The following is a 20,347-nucleotide window of genomic DNA, read 5'->3' as shown; positions in this document are numbered from 1 at the left end:
TTGACCTTTCTGAGGACGTGTCTCGGATCCTGGTAGCTTCTTGAAAGCTGTCCACCAGGAAGTCTTATACTTTGAAGTGGAGGAGGTTCTCCATTTGGTGTGAGAGTCCTGGCTTGGATCCATTCTCTTGTCCTACTCCCAAGTTGTTGGACCTCTTACTATCTCTTTCCGATGCTGGTCTGAAAACCAACTCGGTCGGTCACAGTGCACCTCAGTGCTATCAGGCCCTACCACCAAGTGGTGGATGATTCGCCTTTTTCCATGCATCCTGTGGTGAGCCGGTTCATGCAGGGTTTGCTTCAGCTGAAACCTCCCCTGCAGCCTCCTGTTGTGTCCTCGGATCTTAATGTAGTTCTGGCTAGTCTCATGCGAGATCCTTTCAAGCCACTGCGTTCCTGTGAGTTGAAGTACCTGACATGGAAGGTTATCTTCTTGATTACAGTTACTTTGGCACGCAGTCAGTGAGCTTCAAGCGTTGGTAACATATCCACCTTACGTTACCCACCTTACACAAAATTTTTCCACGATAGGATGGTTCTGCGCACACACCCTAAGCTCCTGCTGAAGGTGGTGACTGACTTTTTCATCTCAATCAGTCAATTGTCCTGCCTACCTTTTTTTTTCTAGGCCACATTCTCACCATGGTGAGCGGGCTCTACACTGCCTGGACTGCAAAAGAGCTTTGGCTTTCTATGTGGAGAGAACAGCAAGCCACCGACAGTCCATGCAACTGTGTCTCCTTCAATAAGAACAGATTGGGAGTTGCAGTCATCAAGCACACGATATCCAACTGGCTGGCGGGTTGTATTTCTTTTTGCAAAGCGCAGGTGTGCCTTCAGCTTGGAGGCCATGTCAAGCTCATTCTGTCCATGCCATGGCGGTTTCGGTAGCCCATCTGCATGCAGTTCCCGTGGCCAACATCTTTAAGGCTGCAATGTGGAGTTCCCTCCACATGTCGCGGCCCATAACTGTTTGAATAGAGATGGCCATAGAGACAACAACTTTGGTCAAGCTGTCCTGCGGAACCTCTTTCAGTAAGAAACAACCCAACTCTTCCTGCCTAGGGCCCACTTTTTTTGAGACAGCCTTCTCCCTTGGTTTTCCACACCACTGCAGTTGTTGCGCCAGTTAGCACCAGGTTCAGTGTCTATGGATCTATATAAGTTTGGGAGCAGCCTGCAGCTTGGTATTCACCCATGTGTGAGAACTACCATCCTGCTTGTCCTAGGAGAAAACAGAGTGGCTTACCTGTAATAGGTGTTCTCCTAGGACAGCAGGATGTTAGTCCTCAGGAAAACCACACACCACCCCGCAGTGTTGGGTTTCTACTAGGTTTGTTATTTTATTTTTTCGTAATTCTATGTTACGAGACTGAAGGGGGGCCCCATGTGGACGTGTGGATAGTGGCATGCTCAGTGTGCCAGTCAAACTTCTAGAAACTTTGATAGAAGTTTTCCGTGCTGGGCTCCATCTGATGATGTCACTCTTGTGTGAGGACTAACAACTTGCTGTCCTGGGAGAACACCTGTTACAAGTAAGCAACTCTGCTTTACTCTCACATAGATCCACAGTGTTTCTGGTGTCGCTCTTGAAACAGCTGATGCCTTCTGGCACTACATGGCTCTGAGTGAGTTTGAACTGCAGGGCACCTCTGCTTCCACATTAGTCTCACGGTATCAATCTTGCAACACCAGTGTGGAAGAACAGGCACTGCATGGCTCAAACTGACTGAGAGCAGCATGGTGCTCTGGGGGCAATGTTAGAAAAGACTGCAGAGCAGTGAAGGGTTGGAACTGGAGGAGTGGGGACTGGTTGATGGGGATGGGCTTAGGGGAAGGGGGGAGGTGAGGTGAGGAATCAGTGGTGTTTGGGTTTTTTTTCTTTTTAGATGGGCCTGGAAGGATTAGAGAGAGACTGATATTAAGAGTGCTAATGGTTGTGGCTCCTGGAGATTTCAGTTTTATCTCCGGAATCCTAATAAATTTCAAGAAAATCCCATATTTCCCAAACTGCTTATTCCACATCCCTTCGGATGCTGAAAGTCTGTTTTAATCTTCGCCCTACCTCCCCACTTTCAGAATGGGTGGCATCCCAGCAGTGAATGGCCGGGGAGAGCGCCTCTTGCTGTACATAGGAATCATTGATATTCTGCAGTCCTATAGGTAAGTGCTGCTTTTCATACTCCATGTTTATTGTTTTGTTTTTTTTGTATGTTACACCTGTTTACCTTTGCAGGAGCCAATATGCCATTTTCAAAGTGGCGAGAGGAGAGGGATGTAAATAAGTGGGAGTTAAGTGCTAACTGTGAAGAACATTATTGGAAATTTTGTGTAGTCTGAGTGCACCTTTCCAATCTTGTGTTACAGGTTAATCAAGAAGATAGAACACACATGGAAGGCCTTGGTCCATGATGGGGTTAGTGTCATTGTTTTAGTAATGTAGATTTTTTTCCCCTTGTTTATTTCCTTATTTTAACATCACATGAAAATACTAAGAGCAAAATAGTCAACACTCTGTTCCCAACACTACTGGACATGAGAGATTCCTTTGTTTTTGTTTTATATGCTAAAGATCCCATCTCAATTTCTTTTAATAGTACTGCCAGTTTTTGTTCTTATATGTACAGTACAGTGTGTGTGTGTGTGTGTGTGTGGTTGCCATGCTGGGTCAGACCAAGGGTCCATCAAGCCCAGCATCCTGTTTCCAACAGAGGCCAAAAACCAGGCCACAAGAACCTGGCAATTACCCAAACACTAAGAAGATCCCAATCTACTGATGCAATTAATAGCAGTTGCTCTTCCCTAAGTAAACTTGATTAATAGCCGTTAATGGACTTCTCCTCCAAGAACTTATCCAAACCTTTTTTTTTTACTTTGTCTTCTCTCAAAAATATATGTGTATGCATAATCAACTTCCGGTTTGGAAATGTATCCAGGTAAATAATCCCAAACCCATATAGTGACATAACCAACTTGCTTTATTAAAGCTAATACCTGGAAGCAAACTAATGGAATCAACCTTGTGACAATTTGCTCCATTATCCTCCTTTGAGAATTTAGTTTGAAAATGTTCCCAGGAAGAAATTTGAATCTGTACTATGTGAAACTGATGTAAACCATCTAAATAAACCTGTTTGTTATAGAATTTACTGGTATATTACAGTGTAATGAAATCTTGCCCCTCTTCTGCAATTTTCATTTTTAGGACACTGTATCTGTGCACAGACCCAGCTTCTACGCTGAGCGATTCTTCAAATTCATGAGCAACACTGTATTCCGAAAAAATTCCTGTAAGTACACACTGTTTTAATAGTTTTTTGCAGTGGGACAGAGATTTTAATCCTTTCTGTTTCCTTTTCTCTTCTAGGGCATAGTGTGTACCTGACACATCTTTGTGTATAGCTAGGTAGAGAATACAATGTGTTATCTCTCTTGGAGCTCCAGTCGCATCTTTTATTTCTCTTAATAGCATAGCACCTGCTTTTCTTTCATACTGAATTGGGGTTATTCGTAGTTATAAATGTTTACATCCTTACTAGGATGTAAACAGCTATAATCCGTTCTTGCCCCACATACTGTGCTGTGGCATCCTCTTCACTTTGCTCACAATATTCTCTTGTATTAAATATTAAGACAAGAAATGCAGTGTATTTCAGTGTTTCCAAATGCAGCCTCCACTAGTACTGGTGTTACAGGTTCAGACCGTGCACTCGGCCTGCCCAGGGGTTCTGACCTGGGTGGGGGGGGTGTTAATCTCACTGAGGTTTACACTGGGGCTACCTGAGAGTTTTATCCCATATAAACACACACAATTGCTGGGCTTATACCTGGGGGCTTAAACCCAGGAGTTTATCCCCTACACAGAGAGCCACACACAATTACTGGGATTATACCTGGGGGCTTGATCCCCTACCCAGAGAGCCACACACAATTACTGGGATTATACCTGGGGGCTTAAACCTAGAAACATAGAAAATGACGGCAGAAGAAGACCAATCGGTCCATCCAGTCTGCCCAGCAAGCTTCACACTTCTTTTTTCTCATAGTTCTGTTTCTCTTGGCTCTTAGTAACCTTAGGTTCTATTTCCCTTTCACCCCCACCATTAATGTAGAGAGCAGTGATGGAGCTGCTTCCAAGTGAAATATTAAGTTTGATTAGTTGGTTAAGCGGCAGCATAGCTCTCTGCCGTTGAAGCAGAGAGCAATGCTGGATATGCGTGAAGTATTAGTTTTTCTTCTCCCCTGCCGTTGTAGCAGAGAGCTATGCTGGATATGCATTGAAAGTGAAGTATGCCTTGAAAGACACATTAACTATCATCTAATATTGAAATGCCTAATAATTGGTAATTGAATAAGCCTAATAATTGGTAATACTTATAGCCCATGAACCCATCCCTGTTTTTTTTGTTGTTTTTTTTTCTTTTTTTAATTGGGAAATGGCAGCCCTCCATCCTTCCGCTCCGTGAAGGTGGAACACCAACCACTGGCCACTGGCATCCCGCTCCGTGAATGCCTCTGTGGCTACTGCCGCTCCGTGCAGTGTTTTGCTGCCTCCTCTTTATACGCTTCCTCTAGACCTGATGGATCCACAGTGTTTATCCCACGCCCCTTTGAAGTCTTTCGCAGTTTTGGACTTCACCACTTCCTCCGGAAGGGCATTCCAGGCATCCACCACTCTCTCCGTGAAGAGGGTCTTATCCCCTACACAGAGAGCCACACGCAATTACTGGGATTATACCTGGGGGCTTATCCCCTACACAGAGAGCCACACACAATTACTGGGATTATCCCTGGGGGCTTGAACCCAGGGGTTTATCCCCTACACAGAGAGCCACACACAATTACTGGGATTATACCTGGGGGCTTATCCCCTACACAGAGAGCCATATGCAGTTACTGGGATTATCCCTGGGGGTTAAACCCAGGAGCTTATTCCCAATACAAAGAGCCACAACAAACTTTGATTCAGTATTTCACGGTTCTAGGTAAGAAAGTAAGTTTATTTGAGCAGTAGGAGGATGGAATAAATAAAAAGAAGTAATGGGAGGTAAGAACAGTTGCTACATATAGAAAGCTTACATGTTTCCAAAGGATCAGCCTATGCTCTCACGTCCAGCACTCTCGCCTTATACACTCCAAATGCTTGTTGGGAAAAAAAGTGGCATTCCCTCCCTCCGAGTTCTTACTAAATTTCAGGCACAGCTATGTGGCCTTCACTCTCTCTCTCAGGCTTTAGTATAAATTAATTGCTAGCTTTCTCATCATAGACTTAGTGGAATAACTAAATAAACACTCATGCCTGTTCGTAAACATTTCACAGTGCAAGACAGTAAATAGTTCACTCAGAGGATGGCCTGTGGCCCTCAAACTAGTCTGTGTCTGGGTGAAAACTCTGAATTCAAACGGCCTATCCTCTATATACATCCTCAGCAATGTAACAAAAAATGACTCCAACAGCTGTCTGCAAAGGAGGAGGATGGCTTGAAGCACATCTGTTCTAATTCAAAAGCAGAAGATGAAAGAATTTTAAAACAGGGAAGGTGAATTGAAAGTGGAAGGAGATAAGAGGATGAGCCCCCAGGGGGTAAGAGTAAGCCTAGAGTAGTGAGCTTTGAAAGGAAGGATACAAGTAATCCTGAAAGAGTGAAAGAGAACATATGAGGCTGGTGGAAGCCTGTGGGAGAGTGACAGAGGATAAGTCTGGGGGAGTAAAGGAGGAGATACGTTTGGTGAGGGGTGATTGTGAGAGAAGTTGAGGTGGAGGTTGGGGGTGAACCTGGGGGATGGCAAGATGCCAAGGGATGAACCTGGTAGATGTGAGCCTTTAAGAGGGTGACAGAGGGGAATGAGGATGAATTGGTTGGTGTGAAAGGATGAGCCTGGTGGAGGATGAGAATGAAGAGGATCAGCTTAGGGAAGGGGTGAGAGAAAAAGGATGAGATTGCAGGAGGGTGACAGGGTGGGGTGGAAGATGAGTTGGGGGATAAGCATGAGAGAGAAGAGATGAGCCTGGAGGGGGCATGAGAGAAACGAAGTGCCTTGGGTGTGCCTGGAAAAAGGTGACTGAGAAGAGATGAACCTGAGATAGTGAAAGTAAAGGGGTGTGTCTATTGGGATGTAAGCCTGGGGAAGTTTGAAAGAGTATCAGCTGGAGGCAGGATGTTGAGAAGAAAGTAAGAATTCTGGTGTGGACACTGTACCCCCTCATCTCCTCATTTATTTTGGTCATTTGGGGGTCAAATGAATTTTTAAAAGCTAAAATGATGTCACCTTGGCTAAAATCTTGGAAAGCCTTGTCAGATGGGTCAGATGTGAGGAAACTCTCTTTAATAGTTTTATAATAGTTTTACTTTAGAATGAATTTGATTTTTGTTTAGCATATTCTCCCAGGACAAGCAGGATCTTAGTCCTCACACATTGGTGACATCATCAGATGAAGCCCTGTCATGGAATACTTTTGTCAAAGTTTCTAGAACTTTGACTGGCACACGGAGCATGCCCAGCATGCCACTAACACTGTGGCCACACGGTGTCCCCTTTCAGTTTCTTTTTTTTTCTGTGCAGCAGTTGCCTCGTGGTTTTTAGGAGCTCTGAGAGAATTTCTCGCACAATTTTCCTCACGGAATTTTTTAAGTTTTCTTCACTTTTTCCCTGTCCCGAGGTCCCCCATTGCGCACCGACCTCCTCCAATGCTTCGGTAAGTTTTTACCGTGTTTCTGTGGTCTGTTCCAGGTGGTGTACTTCTCGGTGCCCGACGACCACCAACTGCGCGCCGCCCTTTTCACCATGGTGACTGGTTTTCGGAAGTGCCCCGAGTATCAGAGGGCTATGTTCTTAACGGACCCGCACAATGTCTGTGTGTTCCCTGTACGTACCCGGATCAGTCCAGACTCCTGGGTTTATTCATCCGTGCCAGCAGGCAGAGACAGAGAAAGTAAAACTGACACTGCTTTATATACCCTGATGCCACCTGCAGTTCCTCAGTATTTCTCTGTCTCCAGCAATGGGTGACTGATGCTTAAACCTGCAGTTTTAGGTCCAGTATGTTTTTGTGATTTTTGGTTTCTAGTCAGAGCCTTCCTCCCAGGGGTCGGGGTTTCTCGTGAGGGACCCCCTACCCTGTTCGGTTGAGGTGGAGGGGCTGGTGGGGGGGGGGGGGGTCGGTGTACGTACGCTCCCCAGGTAACCATGAGGTGCACATCTGGTGGTCCAGATCCCTCCCTTTCACGTGTTGGCTCCTTAATTGGTTTTCCTCACTTTTCTCCTGTTTTGATTTGCTTGCTGAATTGAGTTGGACAGCTCTTTTCAGCCCTAGGAGTAGGAACCTTACAGTGAGGCTGCTTTTAGAGCAGTAAAGTTAAAAAAAAAAAAAAAAAAAAAAAAAAGGGCAGCAGGAACAGGTAGGGACGACAGCTTGGGTCGGCTCCCCCACCCCCCCCCCCCCCCACATTTTCAGGGCCTGAAGAGGATCTTCCTCTGGTTCTTTCCCCAGTGCTTCCAGGTCCTATTGAGGGACAGGGGGCCTCGGCAGGACCCCGGGGGTGGGGGGGGGCCTCTTCGGCGAATTCGGACAGTGGGCGGGCCCTGGATCCTTTTTCGCCCAAATTTGTGCTTCTTATGCACAAGGCTTTTTTGGCACAGTAATGAGGGGTTTGTGCCCGGCGGAGGGGGCCAGCACCCCCTCCTTTGCTCCCAGTGGCTGGTTTATCTCAGGATGGGTCGCTGCCCAGCTCTGGCTCAAGTCAGGGCACACAGGGGGCATTGCAGGTAGGCACTGCGATCGCTAGGGTATTGTGCTTGCCTGCTGCTGTGCCACAGGAAAATACCTCCGGCCAAGGGGCATCGCTGGCCGGTCATTGGTTGGCAGACCCAGACGCGGTGGATGCCAGCCACAGTGACTATTTGGATCCCGGGCCTGTGGCAGAGGGGGATGACCCCTTGATCCTAAGGTTGTTCTGCAGAGAGGAATTGGCGCCACTCATTCCTCAGATTCTGGAAGAGCTGGGTCTCCAGCCTCCGCCTGATAACTCTCGCAAGAATGGTGTGGATCCAGTTTTGAAGGGCACGCAGCGTCCCTCCTCCAGGTTCCCGTATCATGAATCCGCTAAAACGTTGGTGGAGCAGGAGTGGAATAATCTGGACGTGGGCCTGAAAGTTGGTAGGGCTATGGCCAAGCTTTATACCTTGCCGGAACAGACCCTGGAGTTTTGCCCTCCCTAAGGTGGATGCCGCGGTATCCGCTGTCACAAAGAAGACGACCATTCCGGTTGCGGGAGTGGCAGCACTGAAGGATGTTCAGGATCGCAAGCTGGAGATTCATCTCAAAAGGATTTTTGAGGTTTCGGCTTTCAGTCTCTGCGCCGCTGTTTGTTCCGGTCTCATGCAATCGGCATGCTTATGCTGGGTACAGCATTCCCAGGAGGATCAGACGCCTGGGGGTTCGCAAGCGCCTCAGGCGGTCCAGTTGGAAGCGGCCATTGCGTTTGTAGCAGATGCATTGTATGATGTGGTGCGGATGTCTTCCCGCATTATGGGGGCTGCAGTGTCAGCAAGGCGCCTGCTCTGGCTTCGTAATTGGGTCCGCAGACATGTCATCTAAGGCTCAGCCGGCATCTTTACCGTTTAAGGGTTTTCTCCTGTTTGGTGAGGAATTGGATCAGATTGTGAAGCAATTAGGAGACACTAAGGTGCCTCGCTTACCGGAAGACAGGCCTCGGGGCAGACGGAGTTTTCCCACTCTGCCGCGTTTTAGGGATACTCTGTGGTTTCGACAACTGCGCACCACGGTAGCAATACAGAGATCTTTTTCGCCTCGAGGTTAGTCCTGGGGGCAGTCCTTTGGAGTTGGGCATCGGCTCTTCAGAGCCCCCAGCAATACTGGTTCCTCCGGTCCCAAATCAGCTCAATGAAAGGAGGCTGGCCCACTCCGCCGTTCCTTTTATAGGAGGTCAGCTGGCATTGTTTTATGAGGAGTGGGCCAAGATCACACAGGATCAGTGGGTACTCAGTGTGATAAGGGACGGTTATGCTTTAGAATTTGCTCGGCCCGTCCGTGACCTGTTTCTAATCTCCCCCTGCGGCTCGCTGCAGAAGCACAAGGATGTGGGAGACTTTGCACAGGATGCAGCTCTTGGGGGCCGGGGTTCCGGTGCCTCCAGAGGAGCTTCGAATAGGGCGTATTCAATTTACTTTGTGGTTTCGAAGAAGGAGGCAGCCTTTCGCCCCATTCTCGATTTGAAGCGAGTGAACACGGTATTGAAAGTTCCCTGTTTTCAGTTGGAAATGCTGCAGTCTGTGATAGCAGTGGTACACACCCAGGAGTTCCTGGCATCATTAGATCTGACGGAAGCTTTTCTCCACATTCCCGTTTCCCGGCACCATCAACAGTACTTGAGGTTTATGGTCTTGGGGCAGCAATTCGTTTCAGGTGCTCCCGTTCGGATTGGCCACGGCGCCTCATACCTTTACCAAGATTATGGTGGTTGTTGCGGCGTCGTTGCTGCAGCAGGGTGTCCTCGTCCATCCTTATCTAGATGATTGGCTCATTCAGGCAAAGACAGAGGCCAGTTGCCATACAGCAGTGCAAGAGGTACTTCGGACCTTGCAGTCGTTAGGCTGGGTGGTGAATTTGGCCAAGAGCCACCTAGTTCTGTCCCAAACTCTGGAGTACCTGGGAGCGTTTTTCGACACCAGCCAAGGCAGAGTCTTTCTGACGGACGAGAGAGTGCACAAGCTACAATCTCAGATTCAGCACTTAGTGCAGTTGCGAGTTCCCAGAGCTTGGGATATGTTGCAGGTCCTCTGTTCCATGACATCCACCTTGGATCTAGTGCCGTGGGCCTTTGCTCATATGCGTCCCCTTCAGAGAGCGCTTCTGGCCTAGTGAAGTCCAGTGTCTGCGAAGTATCACCAGCCTGTTCCTCTCCCTCCTGTGACCAAGGACAGTCTGTCGTGGTGGCTACACACACCCAACCTCCTGCAGGGGGGTAGCCTTGGAGGTTCCGGAAAGGGTGTTTCTGACTATGGATGCAAGTCTCTCTGGTTGGGGGAGGAGCAGTTTGTCAGAGTCAAGCGGCCCAGGGCACCTGGTCAAACATAGAGGCGTCTTGGTCTATCAATCACTTGGAAGCCACGGTGGTGCGTTTGGCTTTGCTTGCCTTTCAGCCTTTGGGTTCAGGGACGTTCGGTGCGAGTTCTCTGACAATGCGACGACGGTAGCCTACATAAACAGACAAGGAGGCACCAAGAGCCATGAGGAGTCGCTGGAAGTTCAGGAACTGATCCTGTGGGCAGAAAAGCATTTAGTCCAAATACTGGCATCACATGTTGCCAGAGAAGAGAATGTACAAGCCGATTATCTCAGTCGCACGCTACTAGATCTGGGAGAATGGGAGTTGTCGGACGAGGCGATGCAGCTCATTTGCGAGAAATGGGGCTGTCCTCGGGTCGATCTGATGGTGATGTGCCCAATGCGAAGGCTCCTTGGTTTTTCAGCAGACGCAGGGAATACGGCGCCAAGGGCGTAGATGCTCTGGTTCTTCCTTGGCCGCGGGGAGTTCTTCTATATGTGTTCTCTCCTTGGCCACTAGTGGGCAAGATCTTGAGGCGACTAGAGAGACATCCAGGAGAGGTGGTGCTGGTGGCCCCGGAGTGGCCACGCCATCCATGGTTCACAGATCTGATAAACCTAGCGGTCGAGGGACCGTTGCGATTCGGTCATCTCCCCAGTCTACTCTGTCAGGGTCCCCTATTTTCCGATCAGGCAGATTGGTTTTGTCTAGCGGCATGGCTTTTGAGAGGAGGCGTTTACGGTCGAGAGGATACCTGGAACCAGTGATTACTACCCTCCTCCAGTCTAGGCGGAAGTCCACCTCGGTGTCTTATGTCTGAGTCCGGAAAGTATTTGAGTCCTGGTGTGTGGCAAAGGGAATTCAGGCCTTGCGAGCTTCCGTGTCACACGTGTTATCTTTCCTACAGGACGGTTTGGTCAAGGGCCTTGCTTTCAACTCTCTTAGTGTTCACATGGCAATTTTGGCTTGTTTGAGGGGAAAGCTGGATGGCTATCGCTTGTCCTCTCATCCTGACATGATCCATTTTATTCAAGGAGTCAAGAATTTATGATCGCCAGTGAGGAGAGTTTGTCCTCTTTGGAACCTCAGCCTGGTACTTCGAGGTTTCTGTAAGGCTCCATTTGAACCTATCCGCAGGGCTTTTGAGAGGTGACTTTGAAGCATGTGACTTTGAAGGTTTCTTGGTAGCCATTTGCTCTGCAAGGAGAATTTCAGTTGCAAGCTTTGTCATGCCGAGATCCTTTTCTTAAGATATCGGATTGGGGTGTATCTTTACAGAAAGTGCCATCTTTTCTCCCATAAGTGGTATCTTCTTTCTATGTTAATCAGTCTGAGCTACCGGCCTTTTCGGATTTGACAGCCTCTGAGCCTAACACTCTTGAGCTTAGGTTATTGGACGTCTGTCGGGCGTTGCGATGGAGAAGGTACAGAGAAGGGCTACCAAAATGATAAGGGGAATGGAACAACTCCCCTATGAGGAAAGACTAAAGAGGTTAGGACTTTTCAGCTTGGAGAAGACAACTGAAGGGGGATATGATAGAGGTTTTTAAAATCATGAGAGGTCTAGAACGGGTAGATGTGAATCGGTTATTTACTCTTTCGGATAGTAGAAAGACTAGGGGGCACTCCATGAAGTTAGCATAGGGCACATTTAAAACTAATCTGAGAAAGTTCTTTTTTACTCAACGCACAATTAAACTCTGGAATTTGTTGCCAGAGGATGTGGTTAGTAAAGCTTTGTTTAAAAAAGGATTGGGTAAGTTCTTGGAGGAGAAGTCCATTACCTGCTATTAAGTTCACTTAGAGAATAGCCACTGCCATTAGCAATGGTAACATGGAATAGACTTAGTTTTTGGGTACTTGCCAGGTTATGGCCTGGATTGGCCACTGTTGGAAACAGGATGCTAGGCTTGATGGACCCTTGGTCTGACCCAGTATGGCATTTTCTTATGTTCTTATGTTACTTCGCTATCTTACAGTCACAAATGTTTTAGGCGGTCTGACCATCTTTTTGTTTTGTGGAGTGGTCCGAAGAAGGGGTTGCAAGCTTCCAAAACCACCATTGCCAAGTGGCTTAAGGAAGCTATTGGATCCGCTTACATTCTTAAAGGTAAGATCGGGAGTGTCTGTCTTTTGGCGAAAGCATGTTGCGAGTGGGACTTTCCAGGTCCCACCCTGTTTAGGACGCTTTGGTACATCCCAGGAGTCTGGACTGAACCGGGTATGTACAGGGAAAGGAAAATTTGGTTCTTACCTGATAATTTTCGTTCCTGTAGTACCATGGATCAGTCCAGAGTCCCGTCCAAGTATTAAGGAGGGTGGAGAGTTGTCCGCTCAACTGTTGTAAATTACAGATGTCAGAAAATTTTTTAGCAAGTCTATATTCAAATGGTTTTTTATGCTGGTGTGTTTGCATTTAGCTTTGGTACAAATTAATACTGAGGAACTGCAGGTGGCATCAGGGTATACAAAGCAGTGTTAGTTTTACTTTCTCTGTCTCCACCTGTTGGCACGTATGAATAAACCCAGGAGTCTAGACTGATCCCGTGGTACTACAGGAACGAAAATTATCAGGTAAGAACCAAATTTTCCTTTATGCTGCAGGCCTTCCCACAACAGTGCACTAGTTGTGCACAAATGACTCCCAAAGGCCGCCGCGCCTGCCTGGAGAAGATGGAGCACTAGTTTGCCTCAGAGCTTTCATCTCCATAGACTCCAGGTAAGAGCGCACAGAGTCGGAAAGTTCCGTCTTCTTCGAACCCTTCTCCATCGATATCTCAAAAGGATTGAGGAGCCGGTGACCATCTGTCACCAACATCGTCCCTGGTGCCGGAGAAGGACCGGGCTGAGCATCGCTAGAAACATCTGCACCTACTCACATCCCCGTCTGGTGCCGGCACCGACATGACAGCAGCATCGACCTCAGCCGAGCACCCATCCTCCTCTGGACCCGGGACCCCGAGGCGTTCTCTACCGATATCGGTGCCAGGTGCCGAGACTCCACAGACTCCTGTGGAAGCTCCGGCAACCCCTAGCCTGCCTTCTACCCCTATGCCAGCCTTTCGGGAGGAATTGGACCATATGGTCCAAGAGGCAGTGCTTGAATGCCCTTCAGGGCTTCCAGTCACCACCGGCGCCGGCCCCATACAGACGCCGGATCCGGTGCCTACTATGTTGGCTCCGCTCCTTGAGCGTTTGGACACACTCATCGGTGCCCATTCCTTCGGGATCTCCGACACCCAGCCAACCACAGATTCCTCCCCCAGTATCGATTCCAATTCCGGTGTCTTCAGAGGAAGAATATACAGCCCATGGCTAGTCTCCTCTCCGTGAACCACCGATGCTGGAGGCGGTTCCTGGACCTTCAGGACTATCCGTACCTCAACGTCCATCGAGGATTCCGATGCCGTTGGTGCCGCCTATCTCGGTGCCTCCTCAATTTCCATCAGTACCGCCCTCCTCACCATCTGGATTTGTCTATTTATTTAAGTCTTTTTTTTTTTAATACCGATGTTTGGAACTAGCCATCACAATGGTTTACAATAAAAACTAATACATATTATCTATAAAATAGGTGAACATAAAAAGTTAATAAAATCAAAGTAATCGGTAAGAAGAAGAAAATACATCATCAGTTAATAATCATACTAAACAGATTTTCTAATAAAATAATTAAGTAAAAACTCAAGTAAAAGCTCTAAGCTTAAAAAAATGGATTCCTTCCTCCATCTGAGTTCCCGGTGGGTGAAGGAGATTCCCCATATAACCCTTGGGATGATGCTACCTTTGACTCGCAGGCTTCTGAAGAGCTTCTGACAGATCCTTCACTCCTGGAACAAAGGCACCACTCCCCTTCAGAAGACCTCTCCTTTGCCAGCTTTGTCAAAGAGATGTCTGAGATCATTCCATTCAAATTCGAAACTGAGGAAGACGCCAGACACAAAATGCTGAAGGTACTGCAATTTGTGGATGCTCCAAAGGAGGTTATGGCAATTCCTGTCCACGAGGTCCTTCTAGACCTCTTACACCGCCTCTGGGAGCACCTGGAACTGTGCCTCCAGTAAACAGACTGATACCACATACCTGGTACAACAAGCCCCAGGTTTTCAAAAGAGCCAATTACCCCACCAATCCTTTATGGTAGAATCAGCTCAAAAGAAAGCTAAAAGATCCTGGCCTCACTCTTCTGCCCTACCTGGGAAGGAACAGAAGTCACTGGATGCTTTGGGCTGCAGAGCTTTCCAAGGGTCAATGCTAATGGCTGGTATAGCGGCCTACCAGCTTTACATGACCCAGTACACAAGAAATCTCTGGAAGCAAGTCCAGGATTTCTTGGAAACCCTACCTGACCAATTCCAAGAGGGATTATCCTCCATCCTACAAAAGGGATTGGAGGCTGGAAAGCATGAGGTCAGAGCAGCCTACGATGTCTTCGAAACTGCGTCCAGAGTATCAGCAGCCAGAATTAGTGCCAGACACTGGGCTTGGCTAAAAGCCTCTGACCTGCGCCCAGAAGTTCAAGACAAATTGGTGGACCTTCCCTGCACAGGGGACAATTTGTTTGGTGATAAGATTCAAGAGGCAGTGGCACAACTCAAGGATCATCATGAAACCCTGCGCCAACTGTCCTCTGTCCCCTCAGATTTCTCGTCTACAGCCAGAAGAGGAATTAGACGAGAGACCAGGAAGCTGACCTAAAGGCCATGCAGGTACTACCCTCCTCCATCCCGTGCTAGAGTGGCCAGACCCTCAGAGAGGCCAATGGCGTCCGCACAGAGCCCCCAAAGCTGAGCCAGCCCCCGAGACTGGTCCTGCAGTGGGTTTTTGACTCTCATCTAGAGAGCAGCAGTCAACCTTCCTTAAACCCCCCAACCAGTTTTCCAGTGGGAGGCTGCCTGTGCCAGTTTGCTACCAAATGGCATTCAATCGCCACCGACCAATGGGTCCTCTCTATAGTAATCCATGGTTACCATATAAATTTCCTTGCTGTGCCCTTGCTCTCCACCAGTCCTGGCATAGAGCCTGAGCGACCTTTCAGTGTTCCTAGAGGCAGAGCTCTCTATCCTACTGCAGTCCAGAGCCGTAGAACCAGTTCCCCGGACACAGCGAGGAAGGGGGTTCTACTCTCGATACTTTCTAATCCCGAAAAAAACCGGCGGCATACGTCCTATCTTGGACCTCCGCGCCCTAAACAGATACCTTCGCAAGGAGCGGTTCAGGATGGTTTCCTTCGGAACCATGCTTCCACTTCTGCAGCAAGTAGATTGGCTCTGCTCTCTAGACCATCTAGCAATATTTCCTCCTCATCAAAAATATCTACGATTCGTAGTGGGACACAGAAATTTTCGATACAGAGTGCTGCCGTTCGGCCTTGCCTCAGCACCCCGAGTAAGTGTCTGGCAGTTATGGCAGCACAGTTGAGACGGCAGGGTATCCATGTCTACCCATATCTGGACGACTGGCTCCTCAGAAGTCCATCCAGAGAAGGAGCACTTCAATCCCTCCATCTTACCATACAGCTGCTCCAGTCGTTGGGATTTCTAATAAACTATCCCAAATCCCATCTGACTCCATCACACAACCTCTCTTTCATCGGAGCAGACCTAAACACCACCATGGCCAGAGCAGCCCTCCTAAAGGACCACGCAAAGACACTATCCAAATTTGGCCAAAACAGTACAGACTCATCAGACAGCATCAGCTCGTCTGCTACTAACCTTGCTGGGATACATGGCATCCACAGTTCACGTCACACCAATGGCTCGACTGTCCATGAGGCTAACACAATGGACTTTAAAGTCCCAGTGGTCCCAAGCCAACCAACACTTGTCACAGATAGTCCAGGTAACCAGCCAGCTTCATCACTCACTAGCTTGGTGGTCAGGGAGTCCAATCTACGGACAGGACTACCTTTCCAACCACCAAATCCGCACATCACGTTGACCACGGATGCCTCCAACCTAGGTTGGGGAGCACATGTCAGCGGATTGCAAACACAAGGAACCTGGATCAGGGCGGAAGTGGACCACCAGATAAATTTTCTGGAGCTCCGGGCAATACGATATGCCCTATTCTCATGCCAGGATTGCCTAGCCAACAAGGTGATCCTAATTCAAACAGACAACCAGGTAGTGATGAGGTATCTCAACAAGCAAGGGTGCACAGGCTCTTACCTGCTTTGCCAGAAGGCGGCACAGATCTGGGCCTGGGCTCTCTCACATTCCATGCTACTGAGAGCCACCTACCTGGTGGGCACAAAGAATGTTATGGCAGACCGTCTCAGCTGGACCTTTCATCCCCATGAATAGTCCCTGGATCCCTCTGTGACGAACAGAATTTTCCACCAGTGGGGTCGCCCGGACATCGACCTCTTTACGTTATTTCACAACCGCAAAGTAGGCCGATTCTACTCTCTCCACCGAAGCCGCAAGACACCACCGATTGATGCCTTCACCCACTCATGAAGCACGACTCTGCTATACACGTACCCTCCTATTCCACTCATCAGCAAGACTCTTGTGAAGTTATGTCAGGACCGGGGCACAATGATATTCATAGCCCCTTACTGGCCGCGACAAGTTTGGCTTCCCATTCTACGCGACCTCTCAGTCCAGCAGCCTCTTCGCCTAGGCACGGCCCCAACTCTCATAACGCAAAACCATGGTGCACTGCGTCATCCGAACCTCCAGCTCTGTCTTTCACAGCCTGAATGTTGAAAGGTTGATTTTGCAATCCCTTGACCTTTCCACTGATGTCTCCCAGGTCCTCGTAGCTTCACGAAAGCCTTCTACTCGGAAATCCTATGGAGCCAAGTGGAAAAGATTCTCCTTGTGGTGCACGCTAAAAGGACTAGATCCCTTTTCCTGCCCCACAACAAGGCTCCTGGACTACCTCTGGCACCTCTTGGAGTCTGGCCTACAGACTTCCTCCATCCGGGTTCATGTAAGTGTCATAGCCGCTTACCATAAAGGTGTAGGAGCTGCCTCAATTTCGGCGCAACCCCTTATAGGGTGCTTTATGAGAGGCTTACTACAACTGAAGCCTCCACTGCATCCCCCAATTGTGGCATGGGACCTCAATGTTGTGCTGGCAGAACTCATACGACCTCCGTTCAAGCCCCTTCACTCCTGCGAGCTATGACATCTCACTTAGAAAGTTATTTTTCTAGTGGCTATAACATCAGCTCGCAGAGTCAGTGAGCTACAGGCACTGGTAACGTTCCCACCTTATACAAGATTTCTCCACAACCGTGTAGTGCTCCGCACTCACCCTATATTCTTGCCGAAGGTGGTGTCTTATTTTCACTTAAATCAATCCATAATACTGCCCACCTTTTTTCCAAGGCCTCACTCACACCCAGGTGAGTGAGTTCTGCATTCCTTGGACTGTAAACTTGTGCTCGCCTTTTATTTAGACCGCACTACAAGTCCATAGGCAGTCCACCCAACTCTTTTTGTCTCCTTTGACAAGGGTAGACTGGGAGTTGCAGTGGGCAAGCAGACCCTATCCACCTGGCTGGTGGACTGTATTTCCTTCTGCTACCAACAAGCAGGCCTTCCGCCAGAGGAATGCATGAAAGCGCATTCAGTCAGAGCCATAACAGTAGCACACTTCCGTTCGGTACCAATTGCCGACATCTGTAGAGCTACCACTTGGAGCTCTCTCCATACTTTTGCAGCTCATTACTGTCTCAACAAGGCTGGCAGGCAAGACAGTGTCTTTGGCCAGTCTGTACTGCGTAATTTGTTTCCAGTTTAGTAACCAGACTCTTCCTACCTACAGCCCACTGTAAATTTCAGGCTGCCCTTCATAACCAACAGCACCCCTGTTATTTTGCCTGTTGCAAGTTTTGGGTGCTGCTTGGTTGATTCTGTTTCGGACATCCTGTAGCTTGCTATTCACCCATGTGTGAGGACTACCATCCTGCTTGTCCTGGGAGAAAGCTGAGTTGCTTAACTGTAACAGGTGTTCTCCCAGGACAGCAGGATGTTAGTCCTCACGAAACCCGCCCGCCACCCCTTGGAGTTGGGTTCGCCGACGTTTTATTATTTTATTTTTCACTCATACTTTTGGCTACAAACGAGACTGAAGGGGGACCCCGTGTGGCCACAGGGTTAGTGGCATGCTGCGCATGCTCAGTGTGCCAGTCAAAGTTCTAGAAACTTTGACAAAAGTATTCCGTGACAGGGCTCCATCTGATGATGTCACCCATGTGTGAGGATTAACATCCTGCTGTCCTGGGAGAATAAGTGTTTCAGGTAAGCAACTCTGCTTTACATAGTTACTACTTTATTTTAAAAAAAAAAAGATAAATGAACATCCAAGATATCATTCCAGAATCTGCAAGTAAAAAAAATGTTTGTCTTTGCCACTGACATTTCCCTACAGCACTGAAATCATCACCATCTAAGAGAGGGCGCAGTGTCCTTGTGGCTCCAAAGCATGCTGGACCGATGGCTGCATTTTCAGCCAGCCAGATCCCCACTGAGATGGAGAAGTATGACCTGCGGGGGGCTCGCAGTTATCCTACACTTGAGGACGAGGGTAGGGAGACCGCTCAAATCACTGTCTATTTGTTGAAAGTTTTATGTTCATTCCTAGGAAAAGGGGATGAGAGTGCAAGGTCATTTCCAGAACTTGAAGGTTGATGGGGAGGGAGAAACTTGGTGATTTAGAATAATTTTTACTGCTTTTAGTACCAGAAATGTGTTTATTTTATTTATTTATCGAGTTTTATATACAGTCATTCGGTTTCGCCATCATAACAGTTTACAAGATTCGAAGTAATATAGTATGTTAATGAGTTAGCAGACAATATGATCATAATTAGTTATAGCAATATTAATGTTAGTTATACATTTTTCATGTGGTTATAGGAGGCGGTATAGGGGAAGTTCACATGGTTCATATAGATGGGAGGGGTAGGTAAATAGGTTCACATACGGTGAGAGAGATGGACATAGAAATGGTTGGTATTGTGGTAAAGGTGCAGATAATTGACTTTGCGCCTTTTAATTATCCATGTGTTTGTTTCTCTGGGAAATGACACTCTCAGAGGACAATATAATAATAATAAACAAAAGGCACCTCTTACTTTTATTTTTTTAAAACGTGGCTCAATAAAGGCAGCAAAGATGCTGTTCTATGCATCAACAATTGATTGTAAATACTAGTTTTTTAGAGTACCGCATCGGCAAGCCTTCAGCGTATTCAATCTGACCCAATTGAGATGATAAATAGACCTAACTGTTCAATTGGGTCGGATTAAATACGTTGAAGGCTTGCTGATGCGGTACTCTAAAAAACTATTATTTATAATCAATTGTTGATGCATAGAACAGCATCTTTGCTGCCTTTATTGAGCCACGTTTTAAAAAATAAAAGTAAGAGGTGCCTTTTGTTTATTATTTTGATCTATAGGACCCATAGAGTGTTCTTTTTGTGTATTATTCTCAGAGGATAAACAGGATGGCAGTCTTCACATAAGGGTGACATCATCCAATGGAGACCGGCACGGAAAATTACATCAAAGTTTCTAGAACTTGGACTGAGTCTCTCTGTGCATGTCCATGCATGCAATATACCACATGTCTACATGGGGTCCCCGCAGTCTCTTCTGTGAACCTTATGTGTCATGGCAGTTTGAGACCAAGTACTTCTGAGGGAATGACCTATCCCACAACAACCGTTCCGTGTGTTTGAGTAAATGAGTTTCCTAGGAGAAGATAACGCCTCTTGAAATAATAATTTCCTCTTGATTTGGGTATTTAAACCCTTAGTGTTGATGGAAATTATACGTAACCCTGCCACTTTGTAGGTATCTTTAAGACTATCGAACCCCACCAAACAAAATCCTTCATATAGAAACTCGGCCCACCCCTCCGTATTACGTACCCAGCCACCAGAACCAAGCAGCGGCTGTTCAACTATCAACACCTATCCCTCCAAAACCTCCCCTCCCAATCCCCAAAGCCCCCTAGCACAAATCCACCTCCCACTCTGGTGGATCACTTCCGTGAAGAATGAGGACATCGTACCAGCTAGCCATTCCACCCTGACATACCCATTAGTACAAGAGCATAAATTATTAAGAGAATCCCCCATTATACTCCACCAAAAGTTAAATCCATAGTAAAGCATCAGGTAAAATATAGAAATGCAGACACACCCCAGAAATCAACCAGCCTGTAACTCAAGAATGCCAAACAGTTCAAGTTGGAGGCTCCCTGGAAGGAAGTGAACCGCCAGAATGTCTCCGAAGATGTCTGCCTCCCCTGT

General features: G+C 47.6%; 1 protein-coding gene across 4 annotated transcripts in view; it reads left to right on the top strand.

Annotated features, from left to right (window-relative positions):
• PIP5K1C (phosphatidylinositol-4-phosphate 5-kinase type 1 gamma) overlaps positions 1 to 20,347 on the top strand; it is a 368,099-nt gene that overhangs the window by 273,415 nt on the left and 74,337 nt on the right. For all 4 annotated transcript variants that reach the window (XM_029614097.1, XM_029614096.1, XM_029614095.1 and 1 more), the window contains 4 exons: positions 2,079 to 2,162; positions 2,367 to 2,415; positions 3,205 to 3,289; positions 18,458 to 18,613. In XM_029614097.1, coding sequence (XP_029469957.1) covers positions 2,079 to 2,162; positions 2,367 to 2,415; positions 3,205 to 3,289; positions 18,458 to 18,613 — 374 coding nt within the window. The remainder of the gene's footprint in view (positions 1 to 2,078; positions 2,163 to 2,366; positions 2,416 to 3,204; positions 3,290 to 18,457; positions 18,614 to 20,347) is intronic.

Source organism: Rhinatrema bivittatum, chromosome 8 (genome assembly GCF_901001135.1).
Source record: "Rhinatrema bivittatum chromosome 8, aRhiBiv1.1, whole genome shotgun sequence".
Taxonomy (NCBI): Eukaryota; Metazoa; Chordata; class Amphibia; order Gymnophiona; family Rhinatrematidae; genus Rhinatrema; species Rhinatrema bivittatum.
Note: the sequence above shows the minus strand (reverse complement) of the source record. Positions and strands in the feature narration are given on the sequence as shown.